Source organism: Cucumis melo, chromosome 12, assembly GCF_025177605.1.
Source record: "Cucumis melo cultivar AY chromosome 12, USDA_Cmelo_AY_1.0, whole genome shotgun sequence".
Classification (NCBI taxonomy): Eukaryota; Viridiplantae; Streptophyta; class Magnoliopsida; order Cucurbitales; family Cucurbitaceae; genus Cucumis; species Cucumis melo.
In genome coordinates, this window is record NC_066868.1 from 19892748 (window position 1) to 19912175 (window position 19428).

Consider the following 19428-nt stretch of genomic DNA (forward strand, 5'->3'; position numbering starts at 1 on the left):
AATGAAAGAGGTGTTTCTCTTTCTGTGATAGGGTTCATACGCTTGATGCCCCTAATGATCGTACTTTTTATAGGAAGACTTCAAACTCACCAATCACCTCGTCATCTAGAACGCTATCATCATTTCGTTCATTTCTAGTGAATCGAGTCACAATCCAACTTAGGTACCTTGAACAAAAAGTTCCTGATTCATTCATTAAATATGCTTCTGCAATAGACTCATCAGGATGTGGTTTACTTCAAACAAATTGTTTTAATGTGCGTAAACTTCTTTCAATGGGATACATCCAACTGTAAGAATCCGAACCTACAACCTTGGTTTCATATGGTAAGTGAATGACAAGGTGAACCATTACATCGAAGAAGGCAAGTGGAGATATTCTTTCCAATTTACAAAGTATGATTATGATATCTGCTTGCAATCTGTCCAAATCACTTACTCTTATCATTCTTGCGAACAAGTCACAGAAAAAACTACACAATTTAGTAACAGCAGTGTATACATTTTCGGTAAGTATGCTCAAACATCAATAGAAAGAGGTCGATGTAGCAAAACATGACAGTCATGTATTTTGAGACCTGATATTTTCCCGTCTCTGTCATTCATACATTGTGAAATATTAGGAATGAATCCATCGGGAAACTTAACTGATTTCAGGTACTTGCAAAATGCAACTCACTCGCTGCTAGTCACGTGTAACTCACATACGGCTTTACCAATCTATTACCATCTTCTATCAGGTGTAAGTCCTTTCTTATTTTCAATTCTTGTAGGTCTAACCGAGCATTGTGGTATTCTTGTTTTTTTCTTCAATATTCAACAACGTACCAACCAAGTTATCAAAAACATTCTTTTCAATATGCATTACATCAAGTTTGTGACGTAGTAGTAATCTCAACCAGTAAGGAAGTTCGAAGAAAATACTTCTCTTAGTCCAATTAAGAGCTCTCTTTATTTTCTTATCTTTTAATGAAGAATGTTTACTCATCATTGGAAACTTCAACAAATCTAGTTGTTCTAAGATTTCATGTCCATTCATTACCATTGGATGAGCCCTACGCTCTACCTTTCCATCGTGTAACTTACTTCTACGCCAAACGTGATTCTCTGAAAGATAACATCAATGTCCCATAATAGATATTTTTCCTCTTATCCCGAATGACGATCTATCTCCCATGCATATGGGACATGCCTGATACCCTTTCGTACTCCACCTAGATGAGTCATCATACACTAGAAAGTCATTAATTGTCCACAATAAGACTGCATACAACTGCAAGAATTGACCGATAAGAGAACCATACATACACACATCAAAATTTCATAACTCTTTCAATTCCTCATACAATAGTTGGACGTAAACATCAATTTCCTACCAGGAGATCTTGGACCACATATGGGCAATGACATGAAGAAGTTTGGTTTTTTCATGCATTTCTAAGGTGGTAAATTGTAATTAACACCATAAACCATATACTGTATGAGGTACTCATATGGCCAAACAAATTAAACTCATCTGAAGCTAACCCCAAACGAACATTCGGTGAATTTGAAGTGAAATCAGAAAATTCCCAATCAAAATGCTTTCATCCCTCTAGATCAGCTGGATGTCTTAACAAATCCTCTGCTTCAACTCGTTTATTCTGATACACTCATTTTATATAGGAGAGGGATATTCCAATTGTTAATAGATGTCGCTCCACACCCTCTAATGAATCCCAATTTGAGTTCATACATCTCTTGTATGAACACCTTATTCGTCTGTAATCATTGATGTAAAACTTGACAACCTCTAAAAATTGGGCCACTCCCTCTCTATACTCACAATCAAGAACTTATTCCTAAGTTTCATCCAACCCTTGTCCATCGTTAAGACCCAAAACATAAATAGGTTTGATTAGTCATATATTCATTCTCTCAAATCCTAAACTTACTCCTATAAATAAGCTATGCCCAATCTGTCAAAATTTTCACTAAAACTAAGTTTAAACTACAGAAGCTACCATAACTGTAGGATAGCCAAAACAAACTAACCACAAATAACTTCAATCTTTTCAACCTACCTACCCCTTCCAACATACTTTATAAGCTACCTAATACTTTGAACCCCTAAAACTACTAACAAATTCAAAACTAAGTTTGGATTTAAAGAGGCTACAATAATTGTAGGATAGCTAAGAAATCAACCACACATTACTTCAATCTATACAAGCTACCTAATAGTTCCAACAAACAAAACTACTAAGAAATAAACAATAACTAAGTTTGAACTAAAGGCTAATATAACGGTAGGATAGCTAAAACAAATATAACCACAAATTACAAAAATTTTAAAACAATTACAGCCCCCACCCCTCAAATATTGAAATCACTACACCTACTTCCTCAAATTCAATTCAACCTCTCCTCCTTCCCCAGTTAATTTTCAATACAACCCCCTTCTCAAATATTTTTAATAGAACCCCTGGAAATTTAATTAATATAACAAATTCAAATTCAATAACAATCTCAATTTCAATCTAAAATTAATTCTTAAATCCTAAAAACAATCAAAATTCAAATTCAATATTAAAACCTAAAACTAATACAAAAACTAAGGCTGAAAACTAATTTAAAATTAAATCCAAAAACTAATTCTATTTCTAAATCTAAATCTAAATCCTAAAACTAAAACTAAAACTAACTAACTCAAAACTAAAACTAACCAAAACTTACCAGAATTAGGAGCGGCAACGACAAACAACAAACAGTGGAGAGCGACGGTGAACACAGTGGACTTCTATTCTCTTCTTCTCGATCTTTCTTAATCTCTATTTTCTTTTTTCTCTTTTGATTCTGTGATTTGCAAGTTGAAAGGGCATTTTTATAGGGGAACTCCCGATGCATCACAAAAATGTCAGGAACACCCCTTATGTCCAACACCATTAGTAATCTATTGGGAGTAAATCTATCTTATTCCCAACGAATTACTATGACGTTAGAATTACTTGTTCATGTTTCCGATGCCATTCAACAAGTGTCGAAGAAAACAAGATATATTATTTAATTGTTTTCTTTCTCTCAACGCTGTGGGTGATCATGTCAGGACTAATTTCCCTTTCGTCGATGTTCTCGTGCTGGGCATCGGGAACATTGAAGTAATATAATAATAATTTTATTTTTCTCGATGCCATATAGATCAACAACGACATTATTGAAGCTAGTCTTAACGTTTTTTTTATAGTGTGTTGGAAAAAATGTAACTATTATTTAAATGTTCCACCTTCCTTGACATGTAAGTGTTAGGTGTCGGAGATGGTTGAGCATTTTCTGACATCATTAACAATACGTTGGAAATGATTTATGTTCTCAACGTATCCCTATCGGCGTCGGGTGAGGCCTTTTCTCCTAATGTTTTTTTCTCCGACGATTTTTTATACGTCAGGAGAGCAATTATTTTTTGTAATGTTGGGCAAAGTGGCACGTATCTATTCATCCAATTTTCTTTAACATTTATCAAAATGAAAAGTGAGTTGGTTTGACAATCATGGCATGCCAATTGGGCATGTTTCCTACCTATCTTGAGTCTTTTTAGGATGATTCTAATTTTACCCTCGTATATGATTATACATATATAACTACCCATAGCTATATGTAAATATTTGTCCTAGGTTTAAATTATTAGTCGTACCAATAACTATATAAAATTATTCATACACATATATGACAATTTTTGAAGTGTAGAAATAAAGGGTTAGTTTGATAATATTCCTGTTTCTTGTTTTCTGTTTTTGTTTCTCAATTTTTAAGAAATAGACGTGCTTGATAACGTTTCCATTTCTCGTTCTTAAATTTTAAGGAATGTTTCTCAAAATTGGACAAAAATTGAGAAACTATGGAAAATAGTTTCTCCTAGTTTTGTTTTCATTATATTTGATTCCATTCCTATTATTTCTAAAATTTTAAGTTGGCTCATTGGTTTATCTAGTCATATGGTTTTTGGATGTAAATTTGTGTATTTATTGCCATAAAGTATATCACTTTCTATCAAAAAACTTTGTTCTTAGGCTTGATCATGAGCAAGTTAAACTTGGTTTTAATTTTCTTAATTTTGAAGTAGAAAAGTAGGACACTCTTGTTCACACAAACAATTTAGTACAGTTGGGGTTGAGGATATTTAAACCATGGACCCTCTTGGTTCTTAGTATATAAAAATGCTAGTTGAACTAAGTTCTTGTTGGTAAAAGATGAAATTACATGATAAGAAAATATGATGTTTTATATATAGTAAGACTAAAATATGGTTTCTTTCATCATTCTAGAGAAAAATTCAAATTTTCTTAATCTTTCAAAAATATCTCTCAAGGATTGGATGAAGTCATATAGGACCACAAAGTGGGAGCCTATCGAGAATAAACTACAAAGAACGGGACAAGTTGGCCTCGACTATGATGCCCCACCCCTCACACACTCTTAATCTCACTATGCGGTACAAGACGTGTCTTGAGCAGCCCTGACACTTCAAGTGAAACGCCATAGGAAGCTCATTTATGTCCTTAGTACAAGAGTTGAACAAGCTCTCATAGTACAAGGCTTTTATATACAAACTAATTTCTTATCTACATGGATTACAAAGTAGAAGAACTTAGGTAACTTACTCCGCTTCTACATGTAACAACCTGTCTCATCCATCCTTACTTGGCCTTAACGCCTGATCACCTGGGAAGGGAAAACATAAAACGTAAGTCAAAGACTTAGTGAGTGATGTTCTAAGAAAACCTTTTTGGACAAACAAGTATATGAAGTAATTTTCATAAAAATGGCCTTCGTTGCCTTATTTCGTAAAACAGAAATACTCATTAGCCTTACATATTCATTTCTTCCAAGAGATGAACCGATTCTACGTATGGACTACTGTGATGTCCTTTTAATCAATAGCATCCCTTGGAGAACTTGGTTCATTTTACGCATTTTCTAGCTTCACTCCACCATGTAGTCCTTTTTTACGTTGCTGCCTTTACTCCTCATTTGCATATAATAGTTAGCTTCATTGATGGGAATAGGACTAATGATTTACAAACAAGCGTCGCATACATTCAACACATAGAAAACTTTATTTTAAACATAACACGAAAGCTTTCTTTAGAAAATCTTTTCATTCTTTCAATAACATAATCATATAGAAACAATATTAAAAAACCAACATGAAACTTAGAAGAAAGTTTTGAAAGTCTTTAAACAATTTGGAAAGTCATTCACGAATCCTAAGTTTTCTTTAGCTCTGAATGCCTAGTCTTAAAGCTTCTTCTCGCCTAACTTCTTCTTTTTCCAACAGAGTGTCACTATTGATTTTTGCATAATCCCCCTTCTATTGTCCTTTCTCCTTTATTTATACCAATATCCAATAGATTAGTCATCCTTAAGTCCTTATTAACTTGCTAACTTCTACTTAGAACTTTACACGTGTAAGTTCTATGTTCATCTTAACCATGCTTTAGCTTGAACTCCTACACGTGGCCATTAAGCATACTTAGGAAATTTTCTAGAAAATTCCTAATTCTTCATCACAAAGTTTCAAATCGCCTAAAATAGATTGGCTCACCATCTCTTCACCTCGTGTTGTCGAAATCTCAAACCAAGCATTCAAAAACATATCCTCCTTCTTCAAATTGTCTAGCTTTACACGATTTAACAAAACACTTAGTTTTTCAAGCACTTTCTTTCCAATGTTGTCTTAAAAAATTATTACTAACATACTTATTTTCCAAAATCGACCATTTTATTTAGGCACGAGTCTTACATCTAAGTCTTTCATGTCAAAATTTGCACACATAATTGATTTTACATCATATTTATGATGTGCACATTTGATCCAAAGATTAATATGTCATCTACATATAAGCATATGATAGTGTATAAGTCAATCTCAAACTTATAGTAGATGCATTTATCACTTCCATTTGCTTTGAATCCCTTATACATGATTAGATTATCAAACTTTTCATGCCATTACATAGGAGTTTGTTTTAGGCCGTAGAGTGATTTGTCTACCTTACAAACTTTAGACTCTTGACCATGAACTATGAAACCTTCAGGTTGTTCCATATAGATTTCTTCTTCTATGTCACCATTTAGGAAAGTAGTCTTAACGTCCATCTGATTTACTAAGAGATTGCTTAGGACAGTTATAGAAATCAACACTCTAATTGAGGTGATTCTATATACTGGGGAGAATGTGTAAAAAAAGTATACATTTTCCCCTGTTTAAAGTCTTTTGCTACCAGTCTAGCTTTATACTTGTCTACTGATCCATCAGGTTTGAGTTTCTTCCTGAGAACCCATTTATAGTCTATTGCTTTGCAGTGAGGGGGTAAGTCAATTAGGTGCCAAGTCCTATTTGTTTCAAGAGAATTCATTGAATCATTAATAGCTTCTTTCCATAAATTGGCATCTACCTAGGATAAGGCTTCTTCTAGATCTTTAGGATCTTCTTCTATATTGTACATTTCAAAGTCTTCTCCTAAGTTTTTAGTGGTTTTCATTCTCTTACTTCTTCTAGGTTTAGGATCTACTTTCTTTTCTTGGTTTTGGATCCTAATTGATGGTAAACTACTAGAACTTGAGTCCTCACTAGCCTTACTATTAAAGCCCTTACTATTTTTATATTTTAAAGAAAATCTATTTTCAAAAAAATTAGCATCGTTTGATTATATGATTATCTTATTTTTTAAGTCAAAGAACCTATAGGCTTTACTATTTTTAGCATATCCTATAATGACACACTCATATATATGCTCGATTGACTAGTTTTCTTCTCTTAAGACCAGGAATTGATCTAACATAGGCTAGACAACCCCAAGTTCTGAGATAAGACAAGTTTGATGTTTTATTCATAAGGACTTTGTAAGGTGAAGTTGTATTATTTGTTTTAAGAATCCTATTAAGGACATAAATGACTGTCTTAATTATTTTCCCACCAAGATGGCGTTGCTCCTAAATTTAGTAAAATAACAACTACTAACTCAGTTAGATTTTTTTTTCAACTTTTCCATTAATTTCAGGAGAGTAAGGTGCAATTTTTCATGTATTATTTCTTTGGAGTTATAAAACTCAGTAAAGGCAACACAAGCATATTTTGTTCCTCTATCACTATGAAATATCTTAATCCTCTTTTTAAACTGATTTTCTACTTCAACTACAAACACTTTAAACATGTCGAATGCATTACTTTTAATCTTAAGAAGGTAAATAAAGGTGAAGTTAGAATAATCATCTATAAAGGTTATAAAATACCTCTTATTATTCATAGTTATCATGCCATCAAATTCATATAAATCATAATGGATAAATTCTAGAGGCTTAGTTGCCCTCGTTACAGGTTATGGGAAGTCTTAGTTATCTTAGCTTTACTACAACATGCACATTTATCAAATTCATGTACGATAATTTAGGAATCATGTTTAACCCACTCATGTTGCTAATTGACCTTTTATTTACATGACAAAGTCTAGTATGCCAAATATTAAAAGAAGAAAACATGTAAGCAGAAGATAAATTCTTATTTATTTCTAAATTCAGTTTAAACATGTCATTGGTTGCATAACACTTCCCCACAAGTACATTATTTTTATTTAAGGTAAAGAGATCTAATCCTATGGTTTAAGTAAGACCCGATTTGTTGAGGAGAAAGCCCGAGACTTGTTTTTTTTTTTTTTTTTTTAATTTCAGGAGTGTGCAAGACTTCCTTCAAGATGAGTATCTTGCTAGAGGTGAATTTTAACTCCACTTCCCCAATGCTAACTACTTTGGTTGTGTGATGATCCCCTAAAATAACATTCTTATCCTTAGTTTCATCATATTTTCTAAAAGCACCAAGGTCATGACAAACATGACGTGAAGCATCAGTGTCTAGCCACTAACCTTCAGACCCCCGATCGTATTTATCTTTATGATCATAGCTACTAAATCTTCTTCTATCAGGTTTTCTTGTGTAAGCAAGACGATTCATGATTCTACAATTTCTAGTTAAATTTCTAGGTTTATTTTAATTAAAACACAAAAATTGTATCGTACTTCTAAACTGGGGTTTCTAAGAATTCTTCTGGTTGTTGGGACCACGATTCTAAGCCTTCATTTTCTTTCCTTTCGATTTCAGGTTTGGTTTTAGAACAACAGTGGAATTCTTTCTGGAGACAACGTTTAGCTCATCCTTTTGGTCATGCTTATGGGTTTCCTCCTCAATTTTCAGCTGGGTGATCAGATTCTTCAGGGAGAACTCCTTCGTCTTATGCCTTAGGGTATTCTTAAAATCATTCCACAATAAAGGTAACTTATCAATAATAACAACTTGAAATTGACCATTAATTGTAATACCTTAACTGATTATTTCACGAGCAATCTTCAGCAACTCGTGCAATTGTGCCTTTACTGATATATTGTCTATCATTTGGTACCATAAATTGTAAGCTCTTTTTCTCTACTTATTCTAATATCTCTTAAATTGTGTAAATCAAACTTGAAGCACATTTTACACTCTTTAGAGATTTAATTACTTTAATAAGAAAGTTTGGAACAAATTTAGTTTGGTATAAGACTTGAAATTTTTTGAAGTGTTGAAAAGAAGGAAACTAAGGGAAAAAAATAAGCTTAATTTGAACTGAGGGACAATATGATCATTTTCTATATATTATTAGTATTATTTCTTTTATTAAATTAGAAAAAAGGGAAATGTAGAGTCTTCCTCTTCTCCTCTTTCCCAATGCATTCCCCTCTTCACGAAATCTCCTAAACATTATACATCTCTTCCCCAAACAACCACCGACTGTCTATTAAAGCTTCAATTACACGAATCCTCTTTATTTCACGTTCCACCAACCTACATTAATTAACTTGTCAATGTCAACAAAATGTGCACCGTACCATTAAACCCATGTCGTTCAGTTGCAACAAATCTATGACCATCAAGCCAAGAAGTATTGTGTGATAAGAAAAGAGACTACGCAAGAAGCCCTTGTTGCGATACAAGATTACTTAACTGAGAAGTAATGATGTCATTGCTCACATAAGGAAGTCAACGATTAATTTTAACTTCGCGTCCAAATCGAATTCGAGATAAAGATGTGGAAGAGACTTGTGTCGTTCTAATATTGGACAAATTCCAATATAACGATTGGCTATATTCTGTGTACAAATGGAAATTAGTCCATGGATGATGACAAAATTTAATATAATATCTAACAGAAGTCTATAAAAACGGAGCTTAATTTGTAAAATTAGAAAGATGTATAATAATAATAATATAGCGACGTGGTTTTGACACTCGTCGTGATCATTCTTGGAATAATGTTGTTGTGGTCATGAAGATGACTCATTTTTAATTTCCTCTAGGTCTTTGTAGGTAGCCTGGGTGGAGCATCCAGTTTGCAGGGTTTGAGTATATTTGAGCTATTAATACATGTAAGTCTTCATCTTGGAGCAGGCGGCCTATCCTAAGCGTTCGAGATAGATCGAGGCCTTTGGTTCGATACTCTAATAGTGTTGGGCGGTGTTGTTTCGTTTGATTCGGTAGTTGACTTGGAAGAGACTATATCCTCCAACAATTGAGTACTGTATAATTTTGGATGTAGGTAATTCTCTAAAGACTAAGGTGGATGCTTTTCTATGTTGTGATAGGACTTGTGATTGGTCTTTCCTCGCATGTGCATTTGATTGCGGTTAACATTAGCTAGAAGGATAGTGTAACCCGACTGCCTTGTTGAGTCGCTGTGTGTTTTTGAAGTCACCATTGGGAGTTCTTAACGTCTAAGGTATCATGTGGTGCCTTGAAGTACTCTCCTTTTGTTTGGAGATAAAATTCCCAAACATTTGTTTATCACACAGCTTGTTACAAATCGTTTACGTCAAGATATTGTATTTGTAGATGGTGCTCTAACATATCGAGTGACTACATTCTGTGTCCAGGTGGAATTTAATCTATGGATGATGACAAATTTAATATAATATCTAAGTACATATTCTACATTTCTCAAACAATTGATTATCACACGGCTTGTTCCAAATCGTTTACGTCACGATATCGTACTTGTAGGTGGTGCTCTAATATATCGACTGGCGATGTTCTGTGTACAAGTGGAAATTAGTCCATGGATGATGACAAAATTTAAGATAATATCTAACAGACTCTACATTTCTCAAACATCTTAATGCGAACGACCATACATACATACATACATACATATATATATACAATAAAAGAAACTAAGATGATGATTGGTTTATAAATTCAATTTGAAAATGACGAATGGATAAGCAAAAGTACCCTAGGAAAAAGAAAAGTTTGTTAATGACGTAGATAAATCCCATTGGCCAAAAAACTTATTGTTACTATAATTTCAATGAATATATATATATATATCAAACTTGGCAAAGAAACTCATCATGAAGTTGTGCCAGTGAAAATTCATTAGCATATTATCCATTTTTATAATAAAAAAAACAAACAATTGTACAAATATAGACTAGAAAGAACATCAACTTTATACGTATGCATTCCTATATAAACACATCGATTGAAACAAATGATTAAACCAAACATATAGTTGGTAGATTCAAAGATGTTTAATCTTCATTGGTCTGTTCTTCTTCTTATTGCTGCTTTAGCTTGCTCGTCCTTTTGTACAGGAGAGAATGTTACCTATGACTCAAATGCTATAATTATCAATGGCGAACGACGCATTATCTTATCAGGTTCAATCCACTATCCACGCAGCACTGAAAATATGTGGCCCGATCTTATTCAAAAGGCCAAAGATGGGGGATTGGATGCAATTGAGACATACATTTTTTGGGATCGCCACGAGCCACAACAACGAAAATATGATTTCTCTGGAAATCTTGATTTTATCAAATTCTTTCGACTTATCCAAAATGCAGGACTTTATGTTGTCATGAGAATTGGTCCTTACGTTTGCGCCGAGTGGAACTACGGAGGCTTTCCACTATGGTTGCACAATATGCCAGGAGTTCAACTACGAACCGACAACCAAGTGTATAAGAATGAAATGCAAACCTTTACGACAAAAATAGTTAATATGTGTAAACAAGCCAACCTCTTTGCCTCACAAGGAGGGCCAATAATCTTAGCTCAAATCGAGAACGAGTATGGAAATGTGATGACGCCTTACGGAAATGCAGGAAAAACGTATATCAATTGGTGCGCTCAAATGGCTGAATCCCTTAATGTTGGTGTTCCGTGGATCATGTGCCAACAGAAAGATGCCCCACAACCGATCATTGATACATGCAATGGATACTATTGCGATAACTTTACTCCTAACAATCCTAATAGCCCAAAAATGTTTACTGAAAATTGGGTAGGATGGTTCAAGAAATGGGGCGATAAAGACCCTCACAGAACCGCAGAAGATGTGGCATTTTCTGTGGCTAGATTTTTTCAATCTGGTGGCGTATTTAACAATTATTACATGTACCACGGAGGCACCAACTTTGGAAGAACATCGGGCGGTCCATTCATCACTACGTCTTATGATTACGACGCACCACTTGATGAATATGGAAGCTTGAATCAACCTAAGTGGGGGCATCTCAAACAACTCCATGCATCAATAAAATTGGGAGAGAAGATTCTCACAAATGGCACCCGCTCAAACCAAGACTATGGTGGCTCCGTCACTTTAACGAAATTCTCTAACCCATCAACAGGAGAGAGGTTTTGCTTCTTAAGTAACACAAATGGTAGCAATGATGCAACCATAGATTTGCAGACAGATGGGAAATACTTTGTGCCAGCTTGGTCGGTAACCATTCTTGATGGCTGCAACAAGGAGGTTTACAATACTGCGAAGGTCAATTCTCAAACATCTAAGTTTGTGAAGGAACAAAATGAAAAGAACAATGCAAAACTCTTATGGACGTGGACTCCGGAGCCCATGAAAGACACACTACAAGGAAAGGGTAAGTTTAAGGCGAATCGTCTTTTAGAACAAAAAGGAACTACTGTTGATGCTAGTGACTACTTGTGGTACATGACTCACATTGAAACCAATGCAACATTTTCTCTTCGAAATGTATCTCTTCAAGTAAGTACGAAAGGTCACGTGCTTCATGCTTTTGTTAATAAGAGGTATATCGGGTCACAGTGGAAGAGCGATGGGCAAAGTTTTGTGTTTGAGAAACCTATTCTACTAAAACCGAGAAAGAACATAATAACCCTTTTGAGTGCCACAGTTGGGTTGAATAATTATGGTGCATTTTATGACACGGTTCCGACGGGAATTGATGGAGGTCCTATTTATTTAATTGGAGGTGGAAATGTCACAGTTGATTTATCATCAAATTTATGGTCTTATAAGGTTGGATTAAATGGAGAAATGAAGAAACTATACGACCCGACATTCTCACAGAAGAAAAAATGGAGGGCATTAAATAAAAAGTCTATTGGAAGGCGAATGACATGGTACAAAACTAACTTTAAGACTCCTTCAGGAACTAACCCAGTAGCATTGGACATGCAAGGAATGGGAAAAGGCCAAGCTTGGGTAAATGGGGTAAGCATAGGTCGATTTTGGCCTTCTTTTATTTCTGGCAATGATAGCTGCAGTGCAAACTGTGACTATAGAGGTGGATATAATCCTAAAAAATGTGCTGATAATTGTGGGAATCCTTCTCAAAGATGGTATCACGTTCCAAGATCGTTTCTTTCAAATGACACGAACACATTGATTTTATTTGAAGAAATCGGAGGAAATCCTCAACAAGTGTCAATTCAAACTATTGCTCTAGGAACTATTTGTGGAAATGCTTACGAAGGAAGCACCTTGGAGTTGTCATGTCAAGAGGGACGTATCATCTCTGAAATTCAATTTGCTAGCTACGGGAATCCAGATGGAAAATGCGGTTCCTTTAAGAAAGGCTCATGGGATGTGACAAATAGCACAGTTTTGGTGGAAAAGACTTGCGTTGGTGTGGAAAATTGTACAATTGATGTATCCGCAAGGTTTTTTGGAGTAGAAAATGCTACTAACTTATCCGCAAGACTAGCAGTCCAAGCACTTTGCTCAAATAATTGAGTCATGTAAATAAATATGTCAGAATCTCAAGCTAAAAAAAACCATTATTTCTTTAATTAATGAAGTGTATATATAAAGATATTTGTCATCACTTTAACTGTTAGCTATAGTATCAGTTGTGGATTTGCCTGTTTGATTTTTTGTTTTTTTTCATTAATTTATTTACTCATGAAGTTGCATAATTTCTATTGATCGTTAAAGTCTTTTTGATAAGGTAATGAACTATTTTCAAATATAGCACAATGAACCAAAATACTTACAAATATAGTAAAATGTTGTTGCCTACTAGTCATAAATAGCGATAGAGATGTCCATCTGTGTATGTCACTGTCTACTGCTAATAGACATTAACTTTTTGTCATATTTGTAGGTATTTTCAGTAGTTTTAGAATAGACAACAATTACCCAAAGATAATTATTTTCGGTAGTTTTTCCTTTGATGTTAGATAAGAAAAAGGGCGCAAATGTACAATGTCGCACGTGCTCGTAAAAAATGTATCTTTAGTGTTGGTTTTCGACCGATATATGCCTACCTTTTCTTTATCTGACATCAAAGGTCTAATTTTTCGTAGTGGGAGTATTATTGTGAGAGTCTAATTGCGAACTACCTTTACGCGATGAGGCTCTATGTGGCAGAAGCCTATGCGATAAGAAGTACTGTGCGATAAGAAAAGAGACTACGCAATAAGCCCTTGTTGCGATACAAGCCTACTTCACCGAGAAGTAATGATGTCATTGCTCACGTAAGGAAGTCGACGATTAATTTGACCTTGCCGCCCAAACCGAATCCGAGATAAGGATATGGAAGAGACTTGTGGCGATCTAACATTGGACCAATTCTCACCGCCTGCAGAAGTAATCATTCCAGCATGGGAGACTTCACCGGAAAAGTCTATAAATAGATGAATTATATTCCTTATGAAGCTGCTTTTACCCTGACCATGCTTCAGAGAAATTAGGGAAAACTTCCAAGGACTCTCAGAGATTCTAATCAGGCCTGAACTCGGCAAGAAAGTGCAAAGGAGCTCGTGGGTAGCAACTCCCTATTGTGACTGTGGGTGGTTCTTCTTATAAAATGTTTTCCAAAATAAAAAGAATTTCTAAAATGTGTTTAAATCCTTACTATGTTTCTACTAAAACTATGAACGACATGATTTCTATTATGATTTCCAAGTCTTGAAATGCGTATGATCTATTGATGAATTGGACTTACATATGAACTAGAATGATACAATAAGATGATGTATAGTTAGAGAAATGCATAAGATTTGATATAAACTTGTAATGATGAATTGAGATGATCTTTTGTACCCTATGCGATGAGAATGCCCTATTCATGTTATGTGATCTTGATTAGGATGCCTCATACTTGTTGTGTGATCTAGTATGGGATGTCTTATCCTTGCTGTGTGATATGGGATAAGATGCCCTATTCATGAGTTTTCAGAGAGGAGTTGTTGTCATGAGAGAGGAAAAATGAGGTCTCAAAAGAAGTAGAAATTAGATTCAAATTTGGCCATTGGAGAAAGTTTAACAAAATAAAAGCGGAGCTTAATTTGTAAAATTAGAAAGATGTATAATAATAATAATATAGCGACGTGGTTTTGACACTCGTCGTGATCATTCTTGGAATAATGTTGTTGTGGTCATGAAGATGACTCATTTTTAATTTCCTCTAGGTCTTTGTAGGTAGCCTGGGTGGAGCATCCAGTTTGCAGGGTTTGAGTATATTTGAGCTATTAATACATGTAAGTCTTCATCTTGGAGCAGGCGGCCTATCCTAAGCGTTCGAGATAGATCGAGGCCTTTGGTTCGATACTCTAATAGTGTTGGGCGGTGTTGTTTCGTTTGATTCGGTAGTTGACTTGGAAGAGACTATATCCTCCAACAATTGAGTACTGTATAATTTTGGATGTAGGTAATTCTCTAAAGACTAAGGTGGATGCTTTTCTATGTTGTGATAGGACTTGTGATTGGTCTTTCCTCGCATGTGCATTTGATTGCGGTTAACATTAGCTAGAAGGATAGTGTAACCCGACTGCCTTGTTGAGTCGCTGTGTGTTTTTGAAGTCACCATTGGGAGTTCTTAACGTCTAAGGTATCATGTGGTGCCTTGAACTAGTCTCCTTTTGTTTGGAGATAAAATTCCCAAACATTTGTTTATCACACAGCTTGTTACAAATCGTTTACGTCAAGATATTGTATTTGTAGATGGTGCTCTAACATATCGAGTGACTACATTCTGTGTCCAGGTGGAATTTAATCTATGGATGATGACAAATTTAATATAATATCTAAGTACATATTCTACATTTCTCAAACAATTGATTATCACACGGCTTGTTCCAAATCGTTTACGTCACGATATCGTACTTGTAGGTGGTGCTCTAATATATCGACTGGCGATGTTCTGTGTACAAGTGGAAATTAGTCCATGGATGATGACAAAATTTAAGATAATATCTAACAGACTCTACATTTCTCAAACATCTTAATGCGAACGACCATACATACATACATACATATATATATACAATAAAAGAAACTAAGATGATGATTGGTTTATAAATTCAATTTGAAAATGACGAATGGATAAGCAAAAGTACCCTAGGAAAAAGAAAAGTTTGTTAATGACGTAGATAAATCCCATTGGCCAAAAAACTTATTGTTACTATAATTTCAATGAATATATATATATCAAACTTGGCAAAGAAACTCATCATGAAGTTGTGCTAGTGAAAATTCATTAGCATATTATCCATTTTTATAATAAAAAAAAAACAAACAATTGTACAAATATAGACTAGAAAGAACATCAACTTTATACGTATGCATTCCTATATAAACACATCGATTGAAACAAATGATTAAACCAAACATATAGTTGATAGATTCAAAGATGTTTAATCTTCATTGGTCTGTTCTTCTTCTTATTGCTGCTTTAGCTTGCTCGTCCTTTTGTACAGGAGAGAATGTTACCTATGACTCAAATGCTATAATTATCAATGGCGAACGACGCATTATCTTATCAGGTTCAATCCACTATCCACGCAGCACTGAAAATATGTGGCCCGATCTTATTCAAAAGGCCAAAGATGGGGGATTGGATGCAATTGAGACATACATTTTTTGGGATCGCCACGAGCCACAACAACGAAAATATGATTTCTCTGGAAATCTTGATTTTATCAAATTCTTTCGACTTATCCAAAATGCAGGACTTTATGTTGTCATGAGAATTGGTCCTTACGTTTGCGCCGAGTGGAACTACGGAGGCTTTCCACTATGGTTGCACAATATGCCAGGAGTTCAACTACGAACCGACAACCAAGTGTATAAGAATGAAATGCAAACCTTTACGACAAAAATAGTTAATATGTGTAAACAAGCCAACCTCTTTGCCTCACAAGGAGGGCCAATAATCTTAGCTCAAATCGAGAACGAGTATGGAAATGTGATGACGCCTTACGGAAATGCAGGAAAAACGTATATCAATTGGTGCGCTCAAATGGCTGAATCCCTTAATGTTGGTGTTCCGTGGATCATGTGCCAACAGAAAGATGCCCCACAACCGATCATTGATACATGCAATGGATACTATTGCGATAACTTTACTCCTAACAATCCTAATAGCCCAAAAATGTTTACTGAAAATTGGGTAGGATGGTTCAAGAAATGGGGCGATAAAGACCCTCACAGAACCGCAGAAGATGTGGCATTTTCTGTGGCTAGATTTTTTCAATCTGGTGGCGTATTTAACAATTATTACATGTACCACGGAGGCACCAACTTTGGAAGAACATCGGGCGGTCCATTCATCACTACGTCTTATGATTACGACGCACCACTTGATGAATATGGAAGCTTGAATCAACCTAAGTGGGGGCATCTCAAACAACTCCATGCATCAATAAAATTGGGAGAGAAGATTCTCACAAATGGCACCCGCTCAAACCAAGACTATGGTGGCTCCGTCACTTTAACGAAATTCTCTAACCCATCAACAGGAGAGAGGTTTTGCTTCTTAAGTAACACAAATGGTAGCAATGATGCAACCATAGATTTGCAGACAGATGGGAAATACTTTGTGCCAGCTTGGTCGGTAACCATTCTTGATGGCTGCAACAAGGAGGTTTACAATACTGCGAAGGTCAATTCTCAAACATCTAAGTTTGTGAAGGAACAAAATGAAAAGAACAATGCAAAACTCTTATGGACGTGGACTCCGGAGCCCATGAAAGACACACTACAAGGAAAGGGTAAGTTTAAGGCGAATCGTCTTTTAGAACAAAAAGGAACTACTGTTGATGCTAGTGACTACTTGTGGTACATGACTCACATTGAAACCAATGCAACATTTTCTCTTCGAAATGTATCTCTTCAAGTAAGTACGAAAGGTCACGTGCTTCATGCTTTTGTTAATAAGAGGTATATCGGGTCACAGTGGAAGAGCGATGGGCAAAGTTTTGTGTTTGAGAAACCTATTCTACTAAAACCGAGAAAGAACATAATAACCCTTTTGAGTGCCACAGTTGGGTTGAATAATTATGGTGCATTTTATGACACGGTTCCGACGGGAATTGATGGAGGTCCTATTTATTTAATTGGAGGTGGAAATGTCACAGTTGATTTATCATCAAATTTATGGTCTTATAAGGTTGGATTAAATGGAGAAATGAAGAAACTATACGACCCGACATTCTCACAGAAGAAAAAATGGAGGGCATTAAATAAAAAGTCTATTGGAAGGCGAATGACATGGTACAAAACTAACTTTAAGACTCCTTCAGGAACTAACCCAGTAGCATTGGACATGCAAGGAATGGGAAAAGGCCAAGCTTGGGTAAATGGGGTAAGCATAGGTCGATTTTGGCCTTCTTTTATTTCTGGCAATGATAGCTGCAGTGCAAACTGTGACTATAGAGGTGGATATAATCCTAAAAAATGTGCTGATAATTGTGGGAATCCTTCTCAAAGATGGTATCACGTTCCAAGATCGTTTCATTCAAATGACACGAACACATTGATTTTATTTGAAGAAATCGGAGGAAATCCTCAACAAGTGTCAATTCAAACTATTGCTCTAGGAACTATTTGTGGAAATGCTTACGAAGGAAGCACCTTGGAGTTGTCATGTCAAGAGGGACGTATCATCTCTGAAATTCAATTTGCTAGCTACGGGAATCCAGATGGAAAATGCGGTTCCTTTAAGAAAGGCTCATGGGATGTGACAAATAGCACAGTTTTGGTGGAAAAGACTTGCGATGGTGTGGAAAATTGTACAATTGATGTATCCGCAAGGTTTTTTGGAGTAGAAAATGCTACTAACTTATCCGCAAGACTAGCAGTCCAAGCACTTTGCTCAAATAATTGAGTCATGTAAATAAATATGTCAGAATCTCAAGCTAAAAAAAACCATTATTTCTTTAATTAATGAAGTGTATATATAAAGATATTTGTCATCACTTTAACTGTTAGCTATAGTATCAGTTGTGGATTTGCCTGTTTGATTTTTTGTTTTTTTTCATTAATTTATTTACTCATGAAGTTGCATAATTTCTATTGATCGTTAAAATCTTTTTGATAAGGTAATGAACTATTTTCAAATATAGCACAATGAACCAAAATACTTACAAATATAGTAAAATGTTGTTGCCTACTAGTCATAAATAGCGATAGAGATGTCCATCTGTGTATGTCACTGTCTACTGCTAATAGACATTAACTTTTTGTCATATTTGTAGGTATTTTCAGTAGTTTTAGAATAGACAACAATTACCCAAAGATAATTATTTTCGGTAGTTTTTCCTTTGATGTTAGATAAGAAAAAGGGCGCAAATGTACAATGTCGCACGTGCTCGTAAAAAATGTATCTTTAGTGTTGGTTTTCGACCGATATATGCCTACCTTTTCTTTATCTGACATCAAAGGTCTAATTTTTCGTAGTGGGAGTATTATTGTGAGAGTCTAATCGCGAACTACCTTTACGCGATGAGGCTCTATGTGGCAGAAGCCTATGCGATAAGAAGTACTGTGCGATAAGAAAAGAGACTACGCAATAAGCCCTTGTTGCGATACAAGCCTACTTCACCGAGAAGTAATGATGTCATTGCTCACGTAAGGAAGTCGACGATTAATTTGACCTTGCCGCCCAAACCGAATCCGAGATAAGGATATGGAAGAGACTTGTGGCGATCTAACATTGGACCAATTCTCACCGCCTGCAGAAGTAATCATTCCAGCATGGGAGACTTCACCGGAAAAGTCTATAAATAGATGAATTATATTCCTTATGAAGCTGCTTTTACCCTGACCATGCTTCAGAGAAATTAGGGAAAACTTCCAAGGACTCTCAGAGATT

The 19428-nt window shown here is 35.3% G+C and overlaps 2 protein-coding genes across 2 annotated transcripts; both read left to right on the top strand.

Annotated features, from left to right (window-relative positions):
* Window positions 1–10592: 10592 nt before the first annotated feature.
* Window positions 10593–13067, top strand: LOC103498345 (beta-galactosidase 15-like). Its single transcript, XM_008460919.1, has one exon. The coding sequence runs from the start codon at window positions 10593–10595 to the stop codon at window positions 13065–13067; it is 2475 nt and encodes an 824-aa protein (XP_008459141.1).
* A 2899-nt stretch (window positions 13068–15966) lies between these two features.
* LOC127144164 (beta-galactosidase 15-like) lies at window positions 15967–18441 on the top strand. The gene has a single exon (XM_051079733.1). It carries the CDS (start codon window positions 15967–15969, stop codon window positions 18439–18441), a length of 2475 nt encoding a protein of 824 aa, XP_050935690.1.
* The last annotated feature ends 987 nt before the right edge of the window (window positions 18442–19428 follow it).